This window comes from Dendrobates tinctorius, unplaced genomic scaffold, assembly GCF_039654945.1.
Source record: "Dendrobates tinctorius isolate UK_male_01 unplaced genomic scaffold, ASM3965494v1 ptg000099l, whole genome shotgun sequence".
In the NCBI taxonomy this organism is placed as follows: domain Eukaryota; kingdom Metazoa; phylum Chordata; class Amphibia; order Anura; family Dendrobatidae; genus Dendrobates; species Dendrobates tinctorius.
The window spans coordinates 7049057-7074883 of NW_027361767.1; the positions used below are offsets into that span (position 1 = coordinate 7049057).

Genomic DNA, 25827 nt, shown 5'->3' on the forward strand with positions numbered 1-25827 from the left:
CTTTTTGTTAGACCAAGCAGAGGGGAAAAATTATGGAATCACTCAATTCTGTGGGAAAAAATTATGGAATCACCCTGTAAATTTTCATTCCCAAAACTAACACCTGCATCAAATTAGATCTGCTCGTTAGTCTGCATCTAAAAACTTAAAGCAAAATGTCTCCAAAATAGGAAATGCACAACAAAACAAATGAACGAATGGGAGGAAACTGGAGTCAACATCTGTGACCGGACTGTAAGAAACCGCCTAAAGGAAATGGGATTTACATACAAAAATACTAAACGAAAGCCATCATTAACACCTAAACAGAAAAAAACAAGGTTACAATGGGCTAAAGAAAAGCAATCGTGGACTGTGGATGAAAGTCATATTCAGTGATGAATCGCGAATCTGCATTGGGCAAGGCGATGATGTTGGAACTTTTGTTTGGTGCCGTTCCAATGATATTTATAAAGATGACTGCCTGAAGAGAACATGCAAATTTCCACAGTCATTGATATGGGGCTGCATGTCAGGTAAAGGCACTGGGGAGATGGCTGTCATTACATCTTCAATAAATGCACAAGTTTATGTTGATATTTTGGACACTTTTCTTCTCCCATCAATTGAAAGGATGTTTGGGGATGATGATATTTTTCAAGATGATAATGCATCCTGCCATAGAGCAAAACCTATGCAAACATTCCTTGAAAAAAAGACACATAAGGTCAATGTCATGGCCTGCAAATAGTGCGGATCTCAATCCAATTGAAAATCTTTGGTGGAAGTTTTAGAAAATGGTCCATGACAAGGCTCCAACCTGTAAAGCCGATCTGGCAACAGCAATCAGAGGAAGTTGGATGCAGATTGATGAAGAGTGCTGTGTGACACTCATTAAATCCAGGCCTCAGAGACTGCAAGCTGTTACAAAAGCCAGAGGTGGTGCAACAAAATACTAGTGATGTGTTGGGGTTTTTTTTTTGTTTTTTACGATTCCATAATTTTTCCCCGATGCTTGGTTTAAAAAATTAACCATTACTGACTACCACATATTTTGTTCTTGATTTCTTTGTATTTCTTAAAGCCAGAAAGTTGCCATTTGAATTGACTTTAGCTTTGTGCCATGTCTGTGATCTGCTTTTTTTTCATCAAAATTAAACACCTGAATGAACATCCTCCATGGCCGGTGATTCCATAATTTTTGCCAGGGGTTGTAAAATTTTATAGACTTGATGCAAGGCAAATCGAAGACTTGGAGGCCAGAAATCCTCAATGGTTACAAGACGCCTCAAGAACAGAACAGACCTGACCCGTGGTTAAAAGATTTTATTAAGAATAGATTCTCTAAATTTAACCATCTTACACATCATACAGAATTTCGGTTAGTTTGTACAAGCATCTCCCCATGATTCTCATAATATAATCTTTTGAACTACAATAAGGATCGGCGGTCTTCCACCCATGGTTGGAGTCAGCAACACTTCAAGAGCCATTGGTTGGAGACCACAGGTATAGACATTGAGGTCAGATTCATCAAAACTGGCGTAAAACTGTACAATTTGCCAGCTCAGACAACTTTCTGAGAAGTGGGTAGAGCCCATCCTGAAAAAATTCATAATTCGGCCAAGAGTGGAGAATATTTCCAATTTGGTGCATGTTACGTCTGCACCAAGCCTGAAGCACAAAATGCCAGTCTTGATGAAGTAGCGCCATTGGGTCTTTGTGATCTTCCAAGGTCAATCAACGTTGGGCAATTCTTTACAAATTTGGAAAAAAAGAACCAAAGCCCAGATCTCAGAAATGATTCTCTAAGGCCTAAATACAGCATTATAAAATACTCTTAGTATACAGGGTAAATCCCATCTCACTTTACGGATCCCACCCCAATTTAGGCTGCACCATAAAGGCAGCCTTTAGAGAATGTGTCCATTTTGAGCTCCCAAATATACAGTGTACAGATGAAAACACCAAGCCTACAGGCAGAAGTAGGCGACACCAGACCTCCTCGCCGGGTGAGCTTTTCGAAATGACATTACTGTGACTTCTTGTAGACCTTGGTTATCACACATGACAGGCCCCGTTCTCTAACACCTTATCTTGGGGCAACTTTGATGCCACTTAGGACCTCAATTGTTGGTCCCAAATAATTGATCCAATCCCTTGGACTGAGAGTCTCCTGTGAATCCATTTTGTGTATAGTGGAAGGCTAATAACGTAGCAAGGCAAGTCCATGGACCTGGGTGTGTAAGGTCCCATGCAAGAGGAGGATGTCACCAGAACTGAGGCTTGTTTGGGGCTGTTGGAGGAGGTCGTCTGCATGGAAACAAAAATGGAGACTCATAAAATTGTATCTAGCATAACCCATGAATGTCATAAAAAAAAAAAGCCGGAATTTGCATTTAACAAGAAACATAGGTTTATTAGACCCCGCCCCCGAGGAGCTGAAGTTGCTGAAAATATGTTTCTCTGTATTGTAATTCCACAGACAGGTTATGACAATGTAGTAAACGTTTGTAGGCCTTAATTTTAGGACTGGGACCAAGGTTGTCATGTAAAGTCCAACGTACCTGATCACAAATGGTATCTTAATATTTTTTACATAGGAGAGAGGGATTAGTTCACACAAGAAAGTTAGAATTTGGGCCATTAGAGAAGGTAATAGTTGGAATACGCAGCACTAACTCTTGAGAAGTGTAACTAGGTACGGCAGGGTTTCATGGCTAATTTGTGAAAATAACAATGGCAATGGGTCAGGCCAGCTAATCAAAAGAAAAGTTTGGGAATGTCATCAGGTAAGAGGCGGTTCACAGGACACCGGTTTGGAGAACAGATTACTTACAGGTCCTGGAAGTTACTTCATACCATCTTAAATAAGCAACTATGCAGACACACGTAAGTGGAAGAAATGGTTAATTTAGCATTGGACATATCCACCTGTGTTCATACCATGAAAGTGCTTTCCTAAAATTGAAAAATAATTTTACATGAAATGTTTAGACCCCGCCCCTGAGGAGCAGGAATTGGACTATAGGAAAGCTACTGTTTTTTTTTTTTTTAATACTTCAACAAGGTGTAGATTATGAAAAGACTTCCTCAAAACCAATCTACAAATTAGTGGAAGATTTAACTAAAAAAAAACATTTGAGTTGTCTCCAAATTCCCAGATCTCGATCCGATCGATCATCTGTGGTACGTGCTGGAAAAACAAGTCCGATCCAAGGCGCAACTTGCAGGCTGTTTTATCTCAGGACCAACGTCACCGATTGTGTCATGTATTACGGCTCAGTCCCAGTCACTTCCATGATGCTGATGGAAGCGAAATACCAGGCAGAACCCAAGGACAGGTCTGGTGTGGATTTGTGAAGAATGAAATCCCACTCTAAACTCATTACAGGTAAGCTCTAGCGTTTTGGACAAGGAAGTTTGCAGCTCCTTCAGGCTCGTAAAAGTTCTCCTTGTTGGCTCACGCAGTAGTTTTTCCATTGCCCGTTCATTTTTTTTTTTTTTAGGACAGCCCAGTTTACTTTACAGTTCTATGTAAAAGCTGCACCTAGCTCAAACGCAGGAATGGCATCCCCCATAGGAATTAATCTTTCAAACCATTCGATCCTGAGAGTCAACATCTGACCCATTAATGAGCCCCGGGACATACCTACGGGCCCCCATACCTATTAGCCCAAAATCGTTGAGCTCAGCTCACAGTCTACTATAGATGGGGGCCTCCTGACCGGTGATGTTTGAAGAACCGACTATTTTTAAGGATATACCCCCAAGAAAAATAATAGGTATCCAAAACCAATCTGCAAATCATTACCATTTTCAATCTGAACACTTGAAACCATAGTCATGGCAAATCCTTACACATTTACCAAGAACTTATTGACTAGAGAGCTTAAGGTTTCTTTTTATATGTTTCTAAATGTTAACGAAGGGCTCTCTCACTAGCCCTGGAGAACCCGATCTATTGCTACCTGTGTAATGCTTCATGTGTCCTGCGGAGGAGCTGTAGGGAAACTGAACACTTAGCACTAGCTGATCACCAGTAGTAGGACATCGTGTGATCAGGACTCTTCTAAGGCCGGTTTCACACGTCAGTGACTCCGGTACATGTAGTGACAGTTTCCTAACGTACTGGAGACACTGACACACGTAGACACATTAAAATGAATGTGTCTCTGCACATAGCGTGTTTTCATGGACTAACGGTCCGTGTGATAAACACAGAGACATGTCAGTGTTCGTGGGAGTGCATGGTCCGCAAAAGTGCTGAACACATGCACACAGATAACAGTTCACACTGCCCTCCGTGCTCACAGATGGCCACCAGGGAAGAAGCACAGTAAGCGCTGTTCCCGGCTGTCATTCTCGCCTGCTCTGCCGGCAACAGCGAGCAGGAGAGAATTTAAGTAAATAATTAAAAAAAAACAGCATGGGGACCCCTCTATTCTTGAGAACCAACCTTGCTGAGGGCTGTAAGCTTCATCTGGTTGGTTCACAAACAGAAGGGGACCCCACATCAGGTTTTCAGTCACTCATTCTCTCCTGCTCGCTGTTGCCGGCACAGCAGGAGAGAAGAATGACAGCCGCATTCAGCACCAGCCGCAGGGGAACAGCGCTTACTGTAGCGCTGCTTCCCGGCAGCCGTTCGTGTGGTCCTGATGCGGCACACGGTTGCCACACAGTGGTACCACGTATCCACCTTTTTTCCGGTACCAGAATTATCTGGGCGTGTGAGACCGGCCGAAGTAGACAGGATGAGGCCAAATAGAAAACGTTACAAAGGGCAAGGGTAAACACCGTAATCGCTGAAGAATGCCCATTTTGTGTGGTGTTTTTGGTTAACCTACAACCAAGGTGTAATAATTCTTTTTCAAGTCCCAACTTTGTACTTCACTGTGCCTTTGGGGTCCTGGTGACATCACTATGATGGGCAGCATACAAGAGTAAGCAGAGAGATCGCAAATGATCAGTAAGGAACCCTTCACCACAACTTGTCTTAGATAAAGACTAGCATTGCACTTACATAAATGGGGTTAAAGAAAACATCTTAGTTTTTATTGTATTAATCAATAGTACACATGAGAATCAGAAGGTTTGCAATATATTTTAATAAGAGAAATCTTCTTTTGCCTCCAGAATTGATTTTCTTAAATTACAGGTAAAATGTTTTCAGTAAATACAGATATTCCCATTAGAGAGACAGAAGATGACAATTGGTTCTTTTAAAATTCTATGGAGAGGTAGGAGCTAGAGCCAGACACACATCCTGCAGAAAGATCTCTTGAAATGACAGTTACAGTTCTCCATAGAACTTTGTTAGCACCAACTGTCATCTCCTGTCACCGGAAAGAGAAAGTCTGTATTCACAGGAATGATCTTACCCAAGAATTAAGACTTCAGTCCAGAAGGAGAAAGAAAAGGATGTCTCTAATATGACATTAAAAAGTAAATTTTCACATGTACTTGTGATCATTTCTATGGGAGTAAGGAGTTAGGGGGGAGGGGATGTGGAGTAACAGGAGGCAATGTAGGGGAGGAGATGTGGAGTAACGGGAAAATATAGTTAGTTCCATATATATTTGGACAGAGACAACATTTTTCTAATTTTGGTTCCAGACATTACCACAATGAAGTTTAAACAAAATTCAGATGCAGCTGAAGTTCAGACTTTCAGCTTTCATTTGAGGGTATCCACATTAAAATTGGATGAAGGGTTTAGGATTTTCAGCTCCTTAACATGCGCCACCCTGTTTTTTAAAGGGACCAAAAGTAATTGGACAGATTAAATAATTGTAAATAAAATGTTCATTTCTAGTACGTGGTTGAAATCCTTTGTTGGCAATGACTGCCTGAAGTCTTGAACTCATGGCCATCACCAGACGCTGTGTTTCCTCCTTTTTGATGCTCTGCCAGGCCTTCACTGCGGTGGTTTTCAGTTGCTGTTTGTTTGTGGGCCTTTCTGCCTGAAGTTTAGTCTTTAACAAGTGAAATGCATGCTCAATTGGGTTGAGATCAGGTGACTGACTTGGCCATTCAAGAATATTCCACTTCTTTGCTTTAATAAACTCCTGGGTTGCTTTGGCTTTATGTTTTGGGTCATTGTCCATCTGTAGTATGAAACGACGACCAATCAGTTTGGCTGCACTTGGCTGGATCTGAGCACACAGTATGGCTCTGAATACCTCAGAATTCATTCGGCTGCTTCTGTCCTGTGTCACATCATCAATAAACACTAGTGACCCAGTGCCACTGGCAGCCATGCATGCCCAAGCCATCACACTGCCTCCACCGTGTGTTACAGATGGTGTGGTATGCTTTGGACCATGAGCTGTACCACGCCTTCACCATACTTTTCTCTTTCCATCATTCTGGTAGAGGTTGATCTTGGTTTCATCTGTGTAAAGAATGTTCTTCCAGAACTGTGCTGGCTTTTTTAGATGTTTTTTTAGCAAAGTCCAGTCTAGCCTTTTGATTCTTGATGCTTATGAGTGGCTTGCACCGTGCAGTGAACCCTCTGTATTTACTTTCATGCAGTCTTCTCTTTATGGTAGATTTGGATATTGATACGCCTACCTCCTGGAGAGTGTTGGTCACTTGGTTGGCTGTTGTGAAGGGGTTTCTCTTCACCATGGAGATTATTCTGCGATCATCCACCACTGTTGTCTTCCGTGGGCGCCCAGGTGTTTTTGCATTGATGAGTTCACCAGTGCTTTCTTTCTTTCTCAGGATGTACCAAACTGTAGATTTTGCCACTCCTAATGTTGTAGCAATTTCTCGGATGGGTTTTTTCTGTTTTTGCAGCTTAAGGATGGCTTGTTTCACCTGCATGGAGAGCTCCTTTGACCGCATGTTTCCTTCACAGCAAAACCTTCCAAATGCAAGCACCACACCTCAAATCAACTCCAGGCCTTTTATCTGCTTAATTGAGAATGACATAACGAAGGGATTGCCCACACCTGTCTATGAAATAGCCTTGGAGTCAGTTGTCCAATTTCTTTTGGTCCCTTTAAAAACAGGGTGGCACATGTTAAGGAGCTGAAACTCCTAAACCCTTCACCCAATTTTAATGTGGATACCCTCAAATGAAAGCTGAAAGTCTGAACTTCAACTGCATCTGAATTGTTTTGTTTAAAATTCATTGTGGTAATGTCTAGAACCAAAATTAGAAAAATGTTGTCTCTGTCCAAATATATATGGACCTAACTGTACGTAGAGGAGGAGATGTGGAGCAACAGGAGGTGAAGTAGAGGAGGAGATGTGGAGCAACAGGAGGTGAAGTAGAGGAGGAGATGTGGAGTAACGAGAGGAGATATAGTGGAGGAGATATGGAGTAACAGAATACAGTAATAGACAATAATTACACACCCATAGTAAAGAGGCAGACACCCAAAAGAGAAATCACCGATCACCAGGAGAATAAAGTTCCCTTTATTTTAGTTTATTAATAAGGTACAGATTCGGGAAGGTAGAATATTGTACAGTTTTTCTCAGTGGTAACAAACCAGCTGCTCCTTTACGACTATAAAAAGATCAGTCACAGAGTCCATTACGCTTCCTCTCTTCCTGCGAGCGATGAGACGCAGACATGATCGGACCCTCCTCAGTGGGGCAGTGTGTGACCTCCCCCCTGGCATTGTATTTGCACTGGGCCTGGTACTACATGCCCCTCTATATAGTATCCTGACACTTGCACTTGGCTATTACTCTACAGGCTGCTTGTACCGGAGGGGGCTACAAGACTTCTCACTTTCAGGAGACACTTTCCAGTTGTTGCCCCCATTACGCCGCCATACCCAGCTCCGAGCAGTCTGTAAAGCCTTTAACCGCCAGCGCCCCCATGAGGAGGACTCCGCACCATGCCCGCTGCTCCGCCCCCTCACCCGTAAAGCATACAAGGCACTGATTTATAGAGAATCTCAACTCTAAAGTCTCAAGGAAAAAAAAAATCTTCGGAGAATATAAGGTTTTATAGCGACTGTTAAATATATATGAAAATTAATGCATTTTTTTTTGGGAAGATCCAAAAACTGTACAATCATTTCATGAGGATAGAAACATCCCAGCCCGCGCTCGGAATAGGCAGTGCCTGAGTGGGGGGCACATTAGGACTTTCTGGGGGTCTTTACGTCCCGCTCCCCCCCCCCACTCAGCCTTGAATTTAACCCTGTATTTCTTTTATCCGACATCAGATCATAGATTTTGCTTCTCGTTTAACCCTTGCAGAGCGTATGGGCCGCCGCCTGGGGCCCTCCAGCTGTTAGAAGGAAACTACAATGCAGCATGCTGGGAGTTGTAGTTGCCTCCAACAACTGAAGAGCCGTCAGGTGGCAAATCACAGGAATCAAAGGAAATGCCGTGCGTAACGGATGCCGGTCAGCTGCCATTTTCGGGAAGCCATTGCCAGTCAGGGATCACGTGGAGGTGTATGAAGTCTAGTCCTAGCAGACTGGTCCGGCGGCGGCGTTGGTGGTGAAGACAACGGGGACAGATTAGGCACCAGGGCGGCATTACAGTGTGTGCGCCCTGCGCGAAAGTCCCCGGCTCCCAAACAAGGATTGCAATGGCTGAAAACTTTGCTTAGTCTAGTAGGGAGGGCTCTGCAGGTCGAATAATGGTTGGCCGATTGGGGGCGGCGGGAGGCCTCCGGCTGCAAAAAATAAAAAGGGCAAGAAAAAGGTGCAAAAAAAAAAAAAAAAAAAAAAGAAGGTTTCAGGGATGTGACAGAGAAGGAAAGACATGGGTTAGGGTGTGGAAGACAGATTCCATCCAGGTCACCAGGACGGACTGCAGCTCTCTGTACATGAATCATCTCTGTGCCCCACGGGTGCACTGTCCAAATACAGGGACGGGCTCATTAGAATGCGGCAAGGCTCGTTTAGGACCCCTTTAGGACCCTTTCTTTTCAAACTTTTTGTTTTGGGAAGGGGAATGCAACTACAGGATGAAATAACATTTTTATTTTTACAGATCGGACATTTGCACATACGGGGCTAACAAATAGGTTTATGTTTAATATCTACAAAAAAAAAAAAAGGGGAAAAAAAAAAAAGAGGGAATATAATTTGTATTTATTATTTTCTTATTTTTAGTCCCCTCAGGGCACTTGGACTCTGCTTCACCCACATTACAGCGCCGCTAGAGATCTATAGTACTGCGGGATACAGGGAAAAGTTATGGGTTTTCTAGGACACTCGGCCTGGTCGTAGGATTACAGAGAGGGTCTTCACCATTCCACCAGCTGCACACGTCCCATCGGCACCCCACGATCAAGCAGATTAAGGGCTAAGGGGCATTTCAGGCAGCCATGGGGCAGCAGGCATTTAAGGGACTGCAGCAGCCTTAGCAGAATTAGAGGAAAGCTGGTGGAGTAATCATCTCCATACATCCTCTACATCGTGTGATAGTTAAAGGGGCGGTATCAGAAAAAAAGCATGATGTCATAAAGGGGGACGCCCTATTTGGGACCCTTTAATTTTTGGTGGACCCACATTCTCCGGTGGACCCCACCTCTCTAGGACACGATGGGAGTTGTAGTCTCACTACACCACTCCGGGACACATTTTTATGGCACTGATGCAGCGTAGGAATCTGCAAAGCTACTGTCTTCGCAGGAGGCATTTTTGGCTAATGGACAGGGGGACCCACTACGCCCCAGTATATAATCAGCGGATCATTCATCTACAGAGACGCCGCGCTGCAGTGAGCTCTGCACTCCTGCTTCATCTATAGGTCTTAATCAGCAGGCACAGCATTGAAAACAGAGGGGGGCGCTACTCACCTTGGCACTCCAGGCGGCACACCCGGGGGTATACGAGCCGGCCGGTTTGGGATCTGTGGAGGTGCAGAGAACGGGTCGTTGTTAGCCATGGGGAAGGCGGCCGCGGGCCCTGGGCGGGACGGGATGGGTGGATACACATTGCCTCCTGCAGGTATGGGGATAAGTGGCGGTCCAGGAGTCGGACCCCTAACTGCGGGCGGGCGGCTTGGAGGCATGATGGTGGAAACCGGTCTTCTCTGTACATTCGGGCTGGGGGAAAGTATAAAGAAAAGACATTACTAGTGAGTCTCTAGCACAGAAGCTTTGTGTTGCGTACGAGCCCGGCCCGGACCTGTGGCCGCTGCTGGAGTTCTGCAGCCAGGTGTCGTCCACCGGCGGGGGCACTGGGGTGGTGATGGTGCTGGTGGTGATGTCCCCAATGATGTTCAGGGACTCCTTCAGTGCATGGTACATCCTGAGCATCTCGTCCCTGCGCTGGGCCTGGTCCGCAGACTCCTCCATTAGGCTGTTCTGGTCGGTGGAGGAGTACAGATACGCCAGCAGCTCCGAGTGGATGAAATCCTTTGTCTGCACAAGTGAAAACAATAAAACTGGTGACTAATCCCGGGGGAGCGATGGAGGCTGGTGCCCATCCGTCCACACAGACTCACATTGTTGATCATGAGGTGCATTATGGTCTTTGGCATCAGGTCCCGGATGGACTTGTTGATAATCGCCATGTAAGAGTCCACCAGGTTTCGGATGGTCTCCACCTGTCTCTCCAGCTGAGGGTCCATGGAGAATGTGTTTTCCTGGACATCATCCTCGTTCTCAGTCTGAAGGTTAGAATGGAAAAAAAATAATCAGTGACCCCGGACCCTCTATATGTCATCACATGCCAAGCCCGGGGGTCAGCATGATGGGAGTTATAGTCCGTCTCACTACAGCTGGAGCTCCGTCCTACTGTATGGAGACATCGTCACATGTCTCACAGCCGTCTACAGACCCCAGCCGCCTGACAACGCACTACTGCCCCCAATGTGACAGGACTACTACCCACAACACTGCCCCCAATGTGACAGGACTACTACCCACAGCACCCACACTACTGCCCCCAATGTGACAGGACTACTACCCACAGCACCCACACTACTGCCCCCAATGTGACAGGACTACTACCCTCAGCACCCACACTACTGCCCCCAATGTGACAGGACTACTATCCTCAGCACCTACACTACTGCCCCCAACGTGACATGACTACCACCCACATCATCTGCCGGTCACCCTCACTACCGCCCAATGTGACACGGCTGCACTCAGGTGGGGGGGTGAGAGGTCGCCGGCAGCTCACCTGGTCTTTCTCAGGGTAGACCCCGGCTCGGAGGAATGAGGCTTTCCAGCTGTCCACGTCCTCCTGGGAGTCGCAGGCGAGCTCGATCTGACGCAAGTCCTTGTACACGTTCCTGGAAAGGTAGCGGAGGAAGACGTTCAGCATGTATGCAGAGACCCCCAGCTCCCACCGACGAGCAACAACTGCAGGGTCAGACACCACAGGGCATGTACTACGCAACCATGGAAACACAGGGGTCTGCATAGGGGCTGCATACCCAAAATGGTAAGAGGGTTTCAATCAAGCTTCTTCACTTTTTAGTTTAGCTGTACTGGAGCAACAAAGTCCTTTGAAAACACTAAGTACAACCTATGTGACGTCTTTGGTTTTACGTCTTGGAACATGCGAAAAAAAACAACAAAAAAACATCTGCTCCTTGGAAGGTCTTGTCTAACAAATTGGTAACTACAACCTCCATCAAACATCACATGCAAATAAACTTATTAACCAAAATTTAGATAAAGACACAGAAGCAGCAGGTGAAAAACTGAGGCCTTTAGAGTCTGAGCTATAGCTCTTGGTGCCCGCTGGCATTTGCTGGGACGTCCACTCCTGAGTGTTTTCCCACTTGGCAAGTTATCTTTATCACTGTATGATGGACTAAATTTTTTTGCGATCTGGTCTCATAACCCATTTTGCAGATTGATGGGCAGCAACAATTGCTTCAGCTGATGCCTTTCCTCCTTGGCAATGTGTCAGATACCGTCTATCTACCACTCACCGCTGCTCAGTGTTAAAAATAGCAAAGATGTGTTTGTTGGACATGAAGCCCTTCTCTACGTCTCGGATCTTCAGGTTGTCCAGCGGCAGCATGTACTTCTTCTCTTTTTCCTGCAGGGGGCATGGAAGAGCCGGTCACTGTACGGCACAGATATGACAGCGCGTGGAACAATGTGAAGACTCATTACTCAGCAGTGGCGGGAAACTTAATCAGTTTTTTTTTGTTAGTTTTTTTTTTTTTTACTTCTAATAAAATGGTGAAAACAAAAACACTTCCGCAGAAGGTTCCTGGCTTTCCCAATGCGAGCATTCCCGGGATGGAGCGCGAGGGGTTAAAGGAAAGGGAGCATATGTTTGGGCTGGAGACGAAACATCTGGAACAGTTTAAGTGTCTGGGAGGATTTTTGGCCCAGGGAAGGGTGATGGAGGCGGTGGGTCCCCCCCACCAGCGGCCTCCTAACCCCTCCTACCGCACTTCCTGCAGAGCCACAAATGTGTTCCCCAAACCTCGGAGCAGTGCGATGCCACGTCACGGGCAGACCGGACGACCTTGCGGCCGCTCTCTGGCTCGGTGAGATCTGCGACTACAGATAAAAAGGTGGGCAACAGAAAATAGCATTTAGACCTGGTGGGCACGTCGAGGGGAGCACGGCACGCTGGTGGGCACGCCGAGGGGAGCACGGCACGCTGCATAGGAAGGGAAAGAATGCCAATAACTGACAAGGGGGGAAAATCAGTATGAATGCATTTTTTTGGGGAGGGCAAATTGGGGATGGCTTTTAAAGTGTTAACCACAGCCTTCTGTCACTTTTGGTTGGGTTATAGGTGCTGCCGTCTGTGTATGAAGAATTGCCCCCTCCGGGCCCTGAGACGCCCCTCGTGGAGTGACCGGCATGGATCGTATCCGTCTCCGTTCTCCCAGTGTTCAGACTACGTGTTCGTTGGACACAGAGTGAACAGTAGTCTACACACTGGTTAAACTGGGATGGAGGAGCGCGGAGGACGAGGCTCGCGCCGCCCGCCGGAATTGTGCACACGTTGTGTCGTTAATGGAAACCATATGGATCTTAAATAAAGAAAAAAAACATGTGTACACCCCCCTCCCTCTCTCCCTTCCCTCCCATCTTGTTTGTACCTCTTCATCCTTATACCAGGACAGGGACTCCGCCGTCAGCACGAACCAGTACTCCTTGGAGCCCCCCTTCATGATGCTGATGTTGTTGATGGTTAACCAGCCCCTCCTGATGACCTGTGGAGAGAGAAAGGGAGAAGGGGGAAAAAAAAAAAAAAAAGTGGAAGATGGAGGGGATGGGGAAAAAGGAAACATCATTTGGGGGTCCTAGGCAGTTGGAAGGTGGGGGGTGGGGGAGGAATTGCTTACACAAAATGCTCTAGGACACGGGCGGCCATTCTGTTGTATACCCAGTGATGGGTGATCTGAACCGGCGCCGGTAAGTTCACAAGTCCTACACCGCAGACACCAATCACTAGACAGGGGTCTGGGGTGAAGTTAGACGCTGCAGCAGTGTATATCAGATTGGATAAAGCCCCTCATTAGCCGTGGCGGCCAATCAGAGCTCAGCTTTCCAAGATAGAAGTGATCTCCGATTGGACGCAACAGGTAAGAAAATGGCTATGCAGGACGGTTTTGACGTACGAGGCCTCTGCTGGAGCGACACCACTTGTCACCAAACTGTCCCAGGATCCTGAATGGCAGCCTAGTAAAGCTGTCCTCCAGAAGGAAGCAAAGCAGGGCATTCTCCTTCCTTCTGGAGAAGAGCTAGCTGGCATACCGTGACTCCATAATAATGTGTCAGTGTATCGCCATTCAGGAGTCTGGGAAAGTGGAATACCACATTAGAGGTGACCCAGAATGGGGGGAGGGGGGTCTATAACGAGCCCGATACTGATGGCACTTACCGTGTGTGGTGTCATGCGTCCGTCACCTCATATGTCCCAAGGGGACGCAATTATTTTCCAAACCTATTACTCCACAGAGTGCGGCAAATGGAAGAGCACACGACCGGCTGGCAAGTCAAGCGCACAATCACTTACGGCCAATTGCTGGCACGCCAACCAGGACGGAGCATAAATCTACCACCCGACACCGCGCCCGTCACATTCGCCCCTTCCTGCACCTGAGTGGGTGGCGGACCCCACACACCCGTCCAGTAGAAATCAGTGATGCCCACATTGTCCTTCTGAAGCATGGAGGGCACTGCCCGCCTGATTATCAGACCACCAATCGGACGGTTGGCACAGAGTGAACGGATATAAAGGTGATGGGGTGAGGAGGACGCAAGCCAAGGAGCAGCCGCAGAGTCAAAGCAGTTCTGATTTCAATTTTGCAAAAAAAAAAAAAAAAAAGACAAACCATTCCTTGGCCGAGAAAGGAAACCACGCACTGGTATGGATACGGAGACTTCTATAGGGAATCTGATTGGGCATGAAGGAGACCATTAAAGGGGTCCTCTGCAATAGTTTTACTTTAAAAATGGGCCTTACATAAAAAGCACACACTCTCCTACCAGACCATGGAGTGGCGCTCCTCTGTACTGTTGCCGGTGTCCCCCATGGCTGCTTCTTCCAGCATGGGGTGGCAAGTTTCCATCAGAGACAGATGGTCACCTTGACGCCACCACCGGCGGACGAAGCCCGGAGACCTTTGGTTGGCAGCGACGTCGAGGGTAGAGGAGCGTGTGCTTGTCTCACCCCCCCACCAATGTTAAGTCTAGATCTGCGCTGCACGTACCCCAGAGATGCAGTGGTTTCCATTTCATGGGCAAAGCATAGCCGCTCTCACACGCAGCACGTACTTACCAAGATCTCTCCCTGAGTTAGGTATAGCAGCAGTCACAAGATTAGGGGCGCGGGAGCGCAGGACAGGACGAGGGGGGATTATGGCCAGAGACAGTTATGAAGGGAAATGGAGAGAAGTAACAAACAAGATGAAACAGCAGCAAAAAAAGAAAAAAGGAGAAGAGGGGGAGAAAATTACATGCAATTAATACACAGTTAATATTAAAACTCCCATCATCCCCAAACAACAACCAGGTCAGTGGCACAATTATGTGTCCATGCGAATCGCCATCTCACAGATGCACATGCACGGTGCGCAGAGGACGCGGGCATGGGAGCAGGTCAGAGACAGGACAGAGGGTGAGCGCTGCAGAGGGCTCCTGCAGCTCCCCGGGTACAGTGGGAGAGAAGAGACCCGTGGCCTGGGAGTTGTAGTTCCACAACAGCCACAGACAGGGGGCGGTGCAAGAAAGAACGAGAGGATTCCTGCACAGTCAGGGACGACGGACGTTGGTGACCCGGGTCCTGACAAGTGTGACTGCCGGTGCTCCTTCACAGTTACCTGGTTGGGGACAGCCCGCTTCTTGTTCAGCTGCGTGCTCCTCTGTTGTGCACTACAGGAAAAAAAAAACAAAAAACATACAGCAGGTGAGAGGCTAACGGCCGGAGCGCATCGAGCAGGTAAAGGGGTTGTCTGACGCAGGAGGGGGGATAAAAAGAGACATTTAAAGGCTCTTAGAATAAAAAAATTGGAGGCATAATCACCTACCAAGGGCACTGTGGATCCAGAGCAGGCCTCTCCGACGTCTGCTCCAGTCTTAAGTCAAAGCAGTGGGCAGATGACTGGCGGATGGCGTACTCTTCTAGTCACCTGACCGCTGCTGCCTCTCACAGACCAAGAGTGGTCCTGAGGCTTCCAAATGGAGCAGGCATTTCTGTGCTGGCCCCACGGAGCTGCTGGCAGGCAATTATGCCTCCATTTGAAAAAAAAATTTCTACAGTTTTTTTTTCTGTTACAGAGCTCCAAATCCCCTGCTCAAGACAAAGAAACTACAGGATTCTGTATTCCTGCAGCCTCCACTAGGGGGAGCTCCCTGAATACATTTTATAGTCCAAGCTCAAGGAGCTTCCTCTAGTGGTGGCTGCAGGTAACAGCACATTATTTTCTGTGCCTACGGAGAGGATTTGAGGATCAGCGCAGAACAATGGAGAGGTGCAGCGAGGGAGAGCTCAGCGCATTATTTTCAACCCTAGAGGTTCCTAAAAATGACGGGGGCACAGTTTTGACTTAGCACTGTGTTCCGTTAACAGCTTTCCCCTGCAGAGCAGCGCCTCGCCCCAGGGCTTTTCAGTACGACCTCGCTCAAGTGAATGGGGCGATGTCGCAGATCTCGGCACAGCCAGGAGACGAGGGGAGGGGGCCACTCTGCAAGGCAAAAAAAAAAAAAAAAATAGGGGCCATTCTACAAAACCAGGGAGGTACTCCTTCATTCTCTGGATAAGTGGGGGTCCCAGAGGTCAGGGCCCACCGATCATGAAGCAACTAAACTATAAGTTTAAAAAAAAACAAAAATCTCCTTCAAAATGGTTGGCCAGGATTGGAAAAAACAAACAGTGCTACCTCTGACCAATGGCTGTCTGTGGTATTGCAGCTCCGGTACGTTTACTTTCATAGGGCAGAGTTGCCATATCGGAGACGACCTGCGGTCAGAGGTGGTGCTAAGCTAATATGATAGGGAACAACTAGGACTGACCGCAGCAGCATGGCAGACTGCCTCCATGCTTTACACTGCAGCTCTGCTTCTTCATACAAATGAGGGCTAAGCTGCAGCCAGAATGGCAGAGAAAAAAATAAGGATGGCTATAGATATGAGATAGTGGGAGGTCTGAGAGTGACCGGCGCCCGGACCCCCGACACTCGGACGGACAGACGCCCGCACCCCCGACATTCGGACGGACAGACACCCGTACCCCCGACATTCGGAAGGACACACCCCCGACACTCGGACGCACAGACACCCCCATACCCTCGACACTCGGACGGACAGACGCCCCCATACCCTCGACACTCGGACGGACAGACGCCCCCATACCCTCGACACGCGAACAGACAGACGGCCACACCCCTGACACTTGGACGGACATACCCCCCCACAGTCAGGTTGCACACATGATATACCCACCCTGGTACGAGCTGCTCGGTATAACAGCTGGGATGTGACAGAATGAGGGAGCAAGAGAGTGACGGCCGTGAGGATGGAGAAAGAGAGAGAAGGTGCAGGTGAAAAGAGACAGCGAGAAGAAAACAGGCGAGACGAGACAACACAAGCACGAGGAGGCCGGAGAACATGGAGACAACATGGCGGCACTACACCGGCCCTAAAAGCAGGACAATGCTAATAGTCTGCAGCCTGGGCGGTCAGGGCATGCTGGGGGTTGTAGTGGGGTGGACCGCACAGGCTGCAGACGGCCGGACTGTGCCGGTGCACACGGAGACACACCATTCTGTACTGGGGATTTACGAGACGTCAGACCGTGCGGAGTGGCGTCATCTGGACACAACGTGCAATGTGGAAAAAAAACACGTGTTAGTGACACAATCCACCCACCCACGATGTCATCAAGGTAGGGCGGCATTTCTAGCTCAGTGTGAGGCGGCACAACGCTCCATTATCTCCAAGGGTCTGACCTGTCCCCCCTGCTGCGCTTCTACCTTGTTCTCCGGGTCCTAAATCACAGGAGCTTTAAAGAGCAACCACCATTTAAACAAATATACTATGTGTTGCTGTTCTGTGGGGTCCAGGTCCTGAGACCCCCAGCAACAGGTCAAAACAACTTTCTCAGAGCAGGGCACGGGGCTGACTGGGGCACGGGGCTGTTTTTAAAGATCGGGTTGGAGGGAGAGGCTCAAGGAGCAGACCCCCAAAGATTAGCAGCCCCTACAATTAGAGATGGTAACAATCGATTCACAGGACCCAGTCCAACAGTAATGACTGGCAGCGGTCCGGGTCTCCTGAACGGCTAGAAGTGCTCACCTTCTCCCATATTGAAAGCAGGGCTGTGTACGGACCCCCATATTCAATCTCTGGGGGTCCCACATCAATCAGCACTACCTCCAAAACCTATTAAAGGTTTAGTCCTCCTTATTTACTGAGGACTTTCTGACGGAGCGACAAGTACATTATGAAAGGTTATGGTCAGCAGCAAACCCATGCGGTCACCTCACCCATCGGGGTCTGAGCCAGGATACGGTCAGGTGGGGGGGGGCACTTACTTGGCAAACCCGATGAAATCTTCATGATTAGTGTTGATGTAAGACAACTCGATGTCTATCAGTAGGAGAATCTGCGGACACAACACAAACGTGAGAAGTGCAACACCCGAACAGAAAAAAACCCAAAGCGATAAAACGTTCTTTGCTTTCAGATTCTGTGAGACATCATTGTCGGCCATATTAGCCATCATGCGGTTGCTCTTCTGTCACCCAAAGAGATCAGCGGGAGATCCCTCTTGATCCAAACGGATTGTTTTCTTTAAAGGGGAAATCTGGTGCCGTCCAAAGCTGCTCTCTTCTGCATCGAAACGCATGCACGAAACGGAGTGGCAAACAGGTGCCGGGAAAAAAGTAGCTAACTTCTCCTCTTCCTACACTTTTACCAATATGGCTGACAACCCCCAGAGAAGACTGGAAGAACATACCTGCTCTTTAGTTTTGCCTTCCCTCTCTCGGATGTACGTCGTCACGATCCTCTCGCTCTCTTCTCGAAGTCTGGGATAAGAAGCCAGCTACGCGAAACAGAAGGAAAGGAAAAGAGGGCAACGGTGAGAATGGCACAGACGCGGTCATGTGTGCGGCGGGTATCGGGGAGCGGACGCTCAGCCGTGCCGGCATGCATGGGTGACATGATGGATGGTTGCTAGTTCGCACAAACATCACACGCCTGCTTATTTTAAGGGGGTTGCACAAGCCTACTGGACAGAAGGGGATCACAAGACGACTCCCTGCTTGCAGGATCAGTTTTAAAGGAGGTTGTCCAGGAGGACGCTGCTGATGACTGGTAAAGTTGTGATGTGTCTGATTTTAAATTAAAGCTGTGCTGCAATACCAGGCAGCAGCCAGCAGAGGGCACTACCTTTCCAGACCTGTGCTCAGCAGCTTTATACCATCTGTTTAATCCAGCCACCACCGGAGCAAACAGCAGCCGATCAGCGGGGGGATGTGGGTGCCGGGTGTCAGACCCCACTCAATCCGCTACTGATGACCATTCCTGTGTGCCCGGGCAAGCCCTTTCATTTATGGAGAACGCTGGTATTAAAGGGGTTGTCCGGGCTTTTCACATAACCTCAGTATATATCTGGGCTGCAGAATGGTGACAATAAGTAATTTACCTTCTGTCACCAGTTTGCAGGGTTTTCTAGATATCACTCTCTTGCTTCTCATCAGAACGTCCAAGGGGGGGTGTGTTCTGGCATTGAAATGAAAACTAGACGTAACCTCCTACTCTACTCCAAACATGCCCTCTATAGCAACAACCCCACTCTCCATAGCTACAGGCCCTCCCCCCCCATCCACGTGAAGAAGCCCTCATCACACAGTAACGAAACCTCCCCCTCTATCAGCCTCAGTGCAGAGAGCTACACCTCCCCCAGACACACACTGAACAGTGATCTACGGAAAGTGAAACTAGTGAGGAGGGAAAATCGTCCTGTATTCTGGGCCACTCCATGATTACAATACACAACTCATTATCAGTAATTCCTTCCCTCACTGTCCCAGGCTGCTGGCAGCAGTGAGAACAGACTGTGATGGCCAGTGATGGGGGTCTGCAGCTTCTAATCTGCACAGGGGATGGCAGTCACTGATGTAATCTGTTGTGTGACAAAGCCTCTGCTGTGTGAATGAGACAGCTCTGTGTCACTGATGTCTTCACACAGCAGCAGATTTGGTGCAGTGTATTTGTGAAGCTCCACCAAACTCCCACCAAGCTCCAGTGACCAGCACCACCCACTGCCCACTCATCTTTATCATCATTCCAGCATTGGAAAGAACACAGCAGTGATCCTCTATTTGTGAAAGCAGCACAATCTACATCACATCCACAATGGTAATAGGGCCATTACATGTTCCATGCCATACTCCTTGTAGATAATTGTATATTGTGTAAAGAAAACTATATATAGCACCTAATGCAAGTCTATAGTAGATATATGTGTATAATATATATATACTAGATGTGGGCCCGATGCTATTGCATCAGGAGGGCAGTGATGTCACGATGGGGTGAGCTCTGTGGAGCTGTCTTTCACCCTGTCCGCTCTCTCTTCTTCCTGTGCGGTCTTTTCCCCTCATGTGCTCTCTCCTTTGTGCTGTCTCCCCCTGTGCTCTCTCCACCTTGATGTCTTCTTCCATCTATGCTCTCATCCCTGCAGGGCTGACACTCGAAATTTCAGGGTCCCTCACTGCCAACATATTCGGGTCCCCTGGAGATGCCGCCCATCCTCCACTCCAGCTCTGCCTCCATTCTAGCATTATATATATATTACACATACACAATATAGATGATTGCTGGCTGTATACACTATAGAGACTGCTGCAGGCTGTATACCCAATAGATGGCTGCTGCAGGCTGTATACAGAATAGATGTCTGCTGCAGGCTGTATACCCAATAGACGGCTGCTGCAGGCTGTATACCAAATAGACATGCTCACACATACACTGCACCAAATCTGCTGCTGTGTGAAGACATCAGTGACACAGAGCTGTCTCATTCACACAGCAGAGGCTTTGTCACACAACAGATAACATCAGCGACTGCCATCCCCTGTGCAGACTAGAAGCTGCAGACCCCCATCACTGGCCATCACACAGTCTGTTCTCACTGCTGCCAGCAGCCTGGGACACTGAGGGAAGGAATCACTGATAATGAGTGACTTATGTATTGTAATCAAGGAGTGAGCCCACAATACAGGACAATTTTCCCTCCTCACTATAGTTTCACTTTCCATAGATCACTGTTCAGTGTGTGTCTGGGGGAGGAGCAGCTGGGTGGTCTGCTCTCTGCACTGAGGCTGCTGGAGGGGGAGGATTTGTTACTGTGTGATGAGGGCTTCTTCATGTGGACGGGGATGGCCTGTAGTTATGGAGGGTGGGGTTGTTGCTATAGAGGGCAGGTTTTTAGTAGAGTAGGAGGAAACGACTAGTTCTCATTTCAATGCCAGAACACCCCCCCCCTCCCCCCCTTGGACGTTCTGATCAGAAGCAAGAGAGTGATATCTAGAAAACCCTGCAAACGGGTGACAGAAGGTAAATTATTTATTGTCACCATTCTGCAGCCCAGATACAGTGGGGCAAAAAAGTATTTAGTCAGTCAGCAATAGTGCAAGTGCCACCACTTAAAAAGATGAGAGGCGTCTGTAATTTACATCATAGGTAGACCTCAACTATGGGAGACAAACTGAGAAAAAAAAATCCAGAAAATCACATTGTCTGTTTTTTTTTTTTCATTTTATTTGCATATTATGGTGGAAAATAAGTATTTGGTCAGAAACAAAATTTCATCTCAATACTTTGTGATATATCCTTTGTTGGCAATGACAAAGGTCAAACGTTTTCTGTAAGTCTTCACAAGGTTGCCACACACTGTTGTTGGTATGTTGGCCCATTCCTCCATGCAGATCTCCTCTAGAGCAGTGATGTTTTTGGCTTTTCGCTTGGCAACACGGACTTTCAACTCCCTCCAAAGGTTTTCTATAGGGTTGAGATCTGGAGACTGGCTAGGCCACTCCAGGACCTTGAAATGCTTCTTACGAAGCCACTCCTTCGTTGCCCTGGTGGTGTGCTTTGGATCATTGTCATGTTGAAAGACCCAGCCACGTTTCATATTCAATGCCCTTGCTGATGGAAGGAGGTTTGCACTCAAAATCTCACGATACATGGCCCCATTCATTCTTTCATGTACCCGGATCAGTCGTCCTGGCCCCTTTGCAGAGAAACAGCCCCAAAGCATGATGTTTCCACCACCATGCTTTACAGTAGGTATGGTGTTTGATGGATGCAACTCAGTATTCTTTTTCCTCTAAACACGACAGGTTGTGTTTCTACCAAACAGTTCCAGTTTGGTTTCATCAGACCATAGGACATTCTCCCAAAACTCCTCTGGATCATCCAAATGCTCTCTAGCAAACTTCAGACGGGCCCGGACATGTACAGGCTTAAGCAGTGGGACACGTCTGGCACTGCAGGATCTGAGTCCATGGTGGCGTAGTGTGTTACTTATGGTAGGCCTTGTTACATTGGTCCCAGCTCTCTGCAGTTCATTCACTAGGTCCCCCCGCGTGGTTCTGGGATTTTTGCTCACCGTTCTTGTGATCATTCTGACCCCACGGGGTGGGATTTTGCGTGGAGCACCAGATCGAGGGAGATTATCAGTGGTCTTGTATGTCTTCCATTTTCTAATTATTGCTCCCACAGTTGATTTCTTCACTCCAAGCTGGTTGGCTATTGCAGATTCAGTCTTCCCAGCCTGGTGCAGGGCTACAATTTTGTTTCTGGTGTCCTTTGACAGCTCTTTGGTCTTCACCATAGTGGAGTTTGGAGTCAGACTGTTTGAGGGTGTGCACAGGTGTCTTTTTATACTGATAACAAGTTTAAACAGGTGCCATTACTACAGGTAATGAGTGGAGGAAAGAGGAGACTCTTAAAGAAGAAGTTACAGGTCTGTGAGAGCCAGAAATCTTGATTGCTTGTTTCTGACCAAATACTTATTTTCCACCATAATATGCAAATAAAATGAAAAAAAAACAGACAATGTGATTTTCTGGATTTTTTTTTCTCAGTTTGTCTAACATAGTTGAGGTCTACCTATGATGTAAATTACAGACGCCTCATCTTTTTAAGTGGTGGAACTTGCACTATTGCTGACTGACTAAATACTTTTTTGCCCCACTGTATGTACTGAGGTAATGTGAAAAGCCTGGACAACCCCTTTAAGTGTTCAATGTCCCTACACTGCCCCCGCAGGGAGAACAAAGTATTATACGTCCACACAAATATCGCATAATCCTCCAAAAAGCATTTTATCCCCAATAATAAAGGGACAGGACAAGCTAAGTAAACGGCACCTTTCAAGACTACAACTCGTCCCGTATGAACACATAACCACCCATCACACAGTGGCGGCACGCTGCCGCATCCTCTGGCCGCCCAGCTACTTGCAATACCAGATGCAGCAGCTGGACAGGAGTGGCGCCATTTCTCCCCTGGAGTGGTGTGAATGAATGATTAGCTGGAGTCACACAGGCGGCGGTGCACAGGGACGGATGGTTGCTTAATGGCAAATATATGTATGAAGACAAACGCAGGCGGCTCCTCGGAGCGGCCGATACAACTGCCCCTCTGTATATGGGATGGCAGGGGGCTACACAGGACGCCAGCCCAGCATTACTCTATGGCCGGGGCTGGGAGCCTGCCACCTAGAGGGCAGAGGCCGTACGTACGTCTTCATACATATAACGCAATGTGTTCTGAAGATGAAGACCAGAGATTACATTTACCCTCCATCTGAGGCCTGAGCCGCCGCCGTCACAGTGAAGGGAGAAGTAAAGAAGAGGTTAATGTCAGTACGGTCATCCACCCCACACCAAACAGCACACCTTCAACTTTTCATTGTATTAACCTCCTCAGGAGAGCAGGACACTTTTTGCATTTTTCGTCCCCATTTTTTTTTTTTTTTGCACCAGAAAACCCTTTTAATTGCAGCATTGAGAGGGTTAATTGCCAGGATCGACTGTGCAGTACTACTAGGTCCCCTGCCCGTGGCTGCAGGATCACTGCGGGGGCATCTGGGATCCCCGGGAGACTCCAATCACCGCCCCGAGATGTGGGGGCATCATGGCGGCATTGTCCCGAGGAGGGGACACGACTCGCACTGATCTGCTTTGTCTGGGCCCCTGATCACCTGATCGTCGACTCCAGGGCCTAATGCAGAAGGGGCGTCATGTCTGAACAACGACCCCACGCCAACATTACATGAAAGTGATGGAGAGGAGAAAGAAGAGAGAAAGACGACGCTACAGAACAGCAGTCACATGTGGAGATCAGACTGAAGCTATAGAGGCATGGTCTGAGGCCGCACCCCCGAGGACACACCACGCCCCCAAGGCCACACCCCCGAGGACGCACCACCGACCCAAGGAAAACAGACTGCAGGGCAACACACGATAACAGACTACAGAAACAGCCGGCGGGGAGGAAGATCTGTAGCCTGAGGAGACAATATGGCTGCCATCACTTGCTCATCCAACAGAGATGGAAAACCTGTCCTGCTCACACAGCTGCACAAGAGGACAGAGCGATGAGCCAAACGCCAGGGACTGCTCCCTCACCTGTGGCAGGAAGACTTCTAATCACTGACAGCAATCAAGAGTTATATGGGCCAGGGCCCGGCGCGGGGTGGTTTAGAGGAGGAGCCATGGGGGGGCAGAAGAGCCAGGGCCCAGCAGGAATGGGGAGGGCAGAGGAGCCTGGGCCCAGCTGGGCAGATCTCTCTCTATATAGTGTATGTATACGTCTATAGCTTGATTTTCTAGATCTGATCTGCACATTCCGCACATTATATAATACCGTACATTATATACCGCACATTATATAATACCGTACATTATATTCCACACGCATGCCCCACATTATATAATATCGTTCACATACTATACATTATAGAACACCGTACACATTATATAATACTGCACTCACAGACACACTATATAATACCGTATACACACATACACAATTACACACCCCTCGCTCATGGCGCAGGACCACTACTCTCAGCAGCCTCACCTTGGTCGTGCATTGCCTCACAGTGTTAATCAGTTCCTGGATGACCAGATCCACGCATTTCAGACACGGCTCCTTCAGTTTCACCACCTGCTTCTTCACGATCGTCTCGAAGGCCATATCAGGGGTAAAGAGCCCTGTCCTGTGGGGTGGAGAGAGAGAGAGAAGACTCAGGGGACGGTGGGGGGCGAGGTAAGGGGGAGCTCTGGACACAGGTGCGGGGAGAGCCCCGCTCACCTCACGCCGTGGATGTTCTTAATGGCGTAGCTGATTTCTCGTCGCAGATCCTTCTCGTCAAACTCCATCTGCAATAAGGAAGTAACACGGAAAGGGTTAAACACAGGGATGGTAAAGGGGTGCTCAGATACGGGCAATACTGGCTAACGCAGATCTCTCAAAGTAAGCCAGAAGGACCCCAAAATGATCAGTGACTTCCCACCAACACCGAGAATGGTGGTCCCACAGTCCTCAGACAAGTCAGTGGAGTAGAGTAGATGCGTGACCACCACTCCTACACATATGGGACCCCCTCATCATCCCAGCGATTCCCACCATATCAGAGCCTGGAGTTACCTTCACAAGCTCAAAGGGAAAGCGTTCATGGAAAATGCGGTTAATCCTGGCCCCTCCGGAGAGCTCCAGCGTGTCCACCTGGTCGCCAGAGCCTTCAATTCTCTTCTCGAAATCCACGCCGAGCTGCTGCACCATCCTGGACAGGAAAGGCTCCGTAACCATTGTAGTCACTTATTTTCCAACATTCAGTGCTAAAATCTCTAACGTTTGTCAGATTATTTTCGCGATGTTCAATTTTTTTTTTAATCATTTTTTTTACATCTGTATTTATTTTTTCCTATAATTTGCTCAAAATGTATAGAAACAAAAATAAAAAAAATGGGTCTATTTATATATCCGACACCTGGGATTTTTTGAAAACAGCAGTTCAGATTGGGAGTGGCTTTCTTTTGTGCTCCTCCATAATGTCATAAAATACCTTTGGGGGCATTGGAAAATTTCCATACTGATTTATTATTGCGGATTTCACCTGTAACTTGTCAGTCATATCGGCCTCAGTTACAGGGGAATTCGGCCTCCTGATTGCACTGCTGAGCTTACCTGGATTTGATCCTGCTTCCTTACAGCGCCCCAGCGATCACATGATCACTAGGACAGGAGGAGGCGATGTTAGCACTTCCTACACCGTGCTCGCTCAGAAAGACATCGCTGACTTCTCTATATAGGGGGGAGGACGGGTGTGCCGGCCCCTTTGCCACTCCTGTAGCTGCAAGATCTAATATGTTGTAAAACATCATTGCAGACTTCAGTGGGACGCCCAGATGTTTTAA

At 47.8% G+C, this 25827-nt stretch overlaps 1 protein-coding gene across 4 annotated transcripts in view; it reads right to left on the reverse strand.

Annotated features, from left to right (window-relative positions):
- Positions 1 to 1290: 1290 nt before the first annotated feature.
- DNM2 (dynamin 2) overlaps positions 1291 to 25827 on the reverse strand; it is a 70404-nt gene continuing 45867 nt past the window's right edge. For 2 of the 4 annotated variants that reach the window (XM_073587535.1, XM_073587539.1), the window contains 14 exons: positions 25058 to 25193; positions 24722 to 24789; positions 24488 to 24626; positions 18348 to 18434; positions 17923 to 17993; positions 15211 to 15262; positions 14670 to 14681; positions 12985 to 13098; positions 11851 to 11960; positions 11091 to 11202; positions 10408 to 10572; positions 10089 to 10324; positions 9758 to 10006; positions 7387 to 8626 (listed from right to left, as the gene is read on the reverse strand). In XM_073587535.1, coding sequence (XP_073443636.1) covers positions 8557 to 8626; positions 9758 to 10006; positions 10089 to 10324; positions 10408 to 10572; positions 11091 to 11202; positions 11851 to 11960; positions 12985 to 13098; positions 14670 to 14681; positions 15211 to 15262; positions 17923 to 17993; positions 18348 to 18434; positions 24488 to 24626; positions 24722 to 24789; positions 25058 to 25193 — 1621 coding nt within the window. In that variant the 3' untranslated portion in view covers positions 7387 to 8556. Of the gene's footprint in view, positions 2293 to 7386; positions 8627 to 9757; positions 10007 to 10088; positions 10325 to 10407; positions 10573 to 11090; positions 11203 to 11850; positions 11961 to 12984; positions 13099 to 14669; positions 14682 to 15210; positions 15263 to 17922; positions 17994 to 18347; positions 18435 to 24487; positions 24627 to 24721; positions 24790 to 25057; positions 25194 to 25827 lie in introns of those variants that run through there. The other 2 variants (XM_073587538.1, XM_073587537.1) reach the window with 2 other exon arrangements.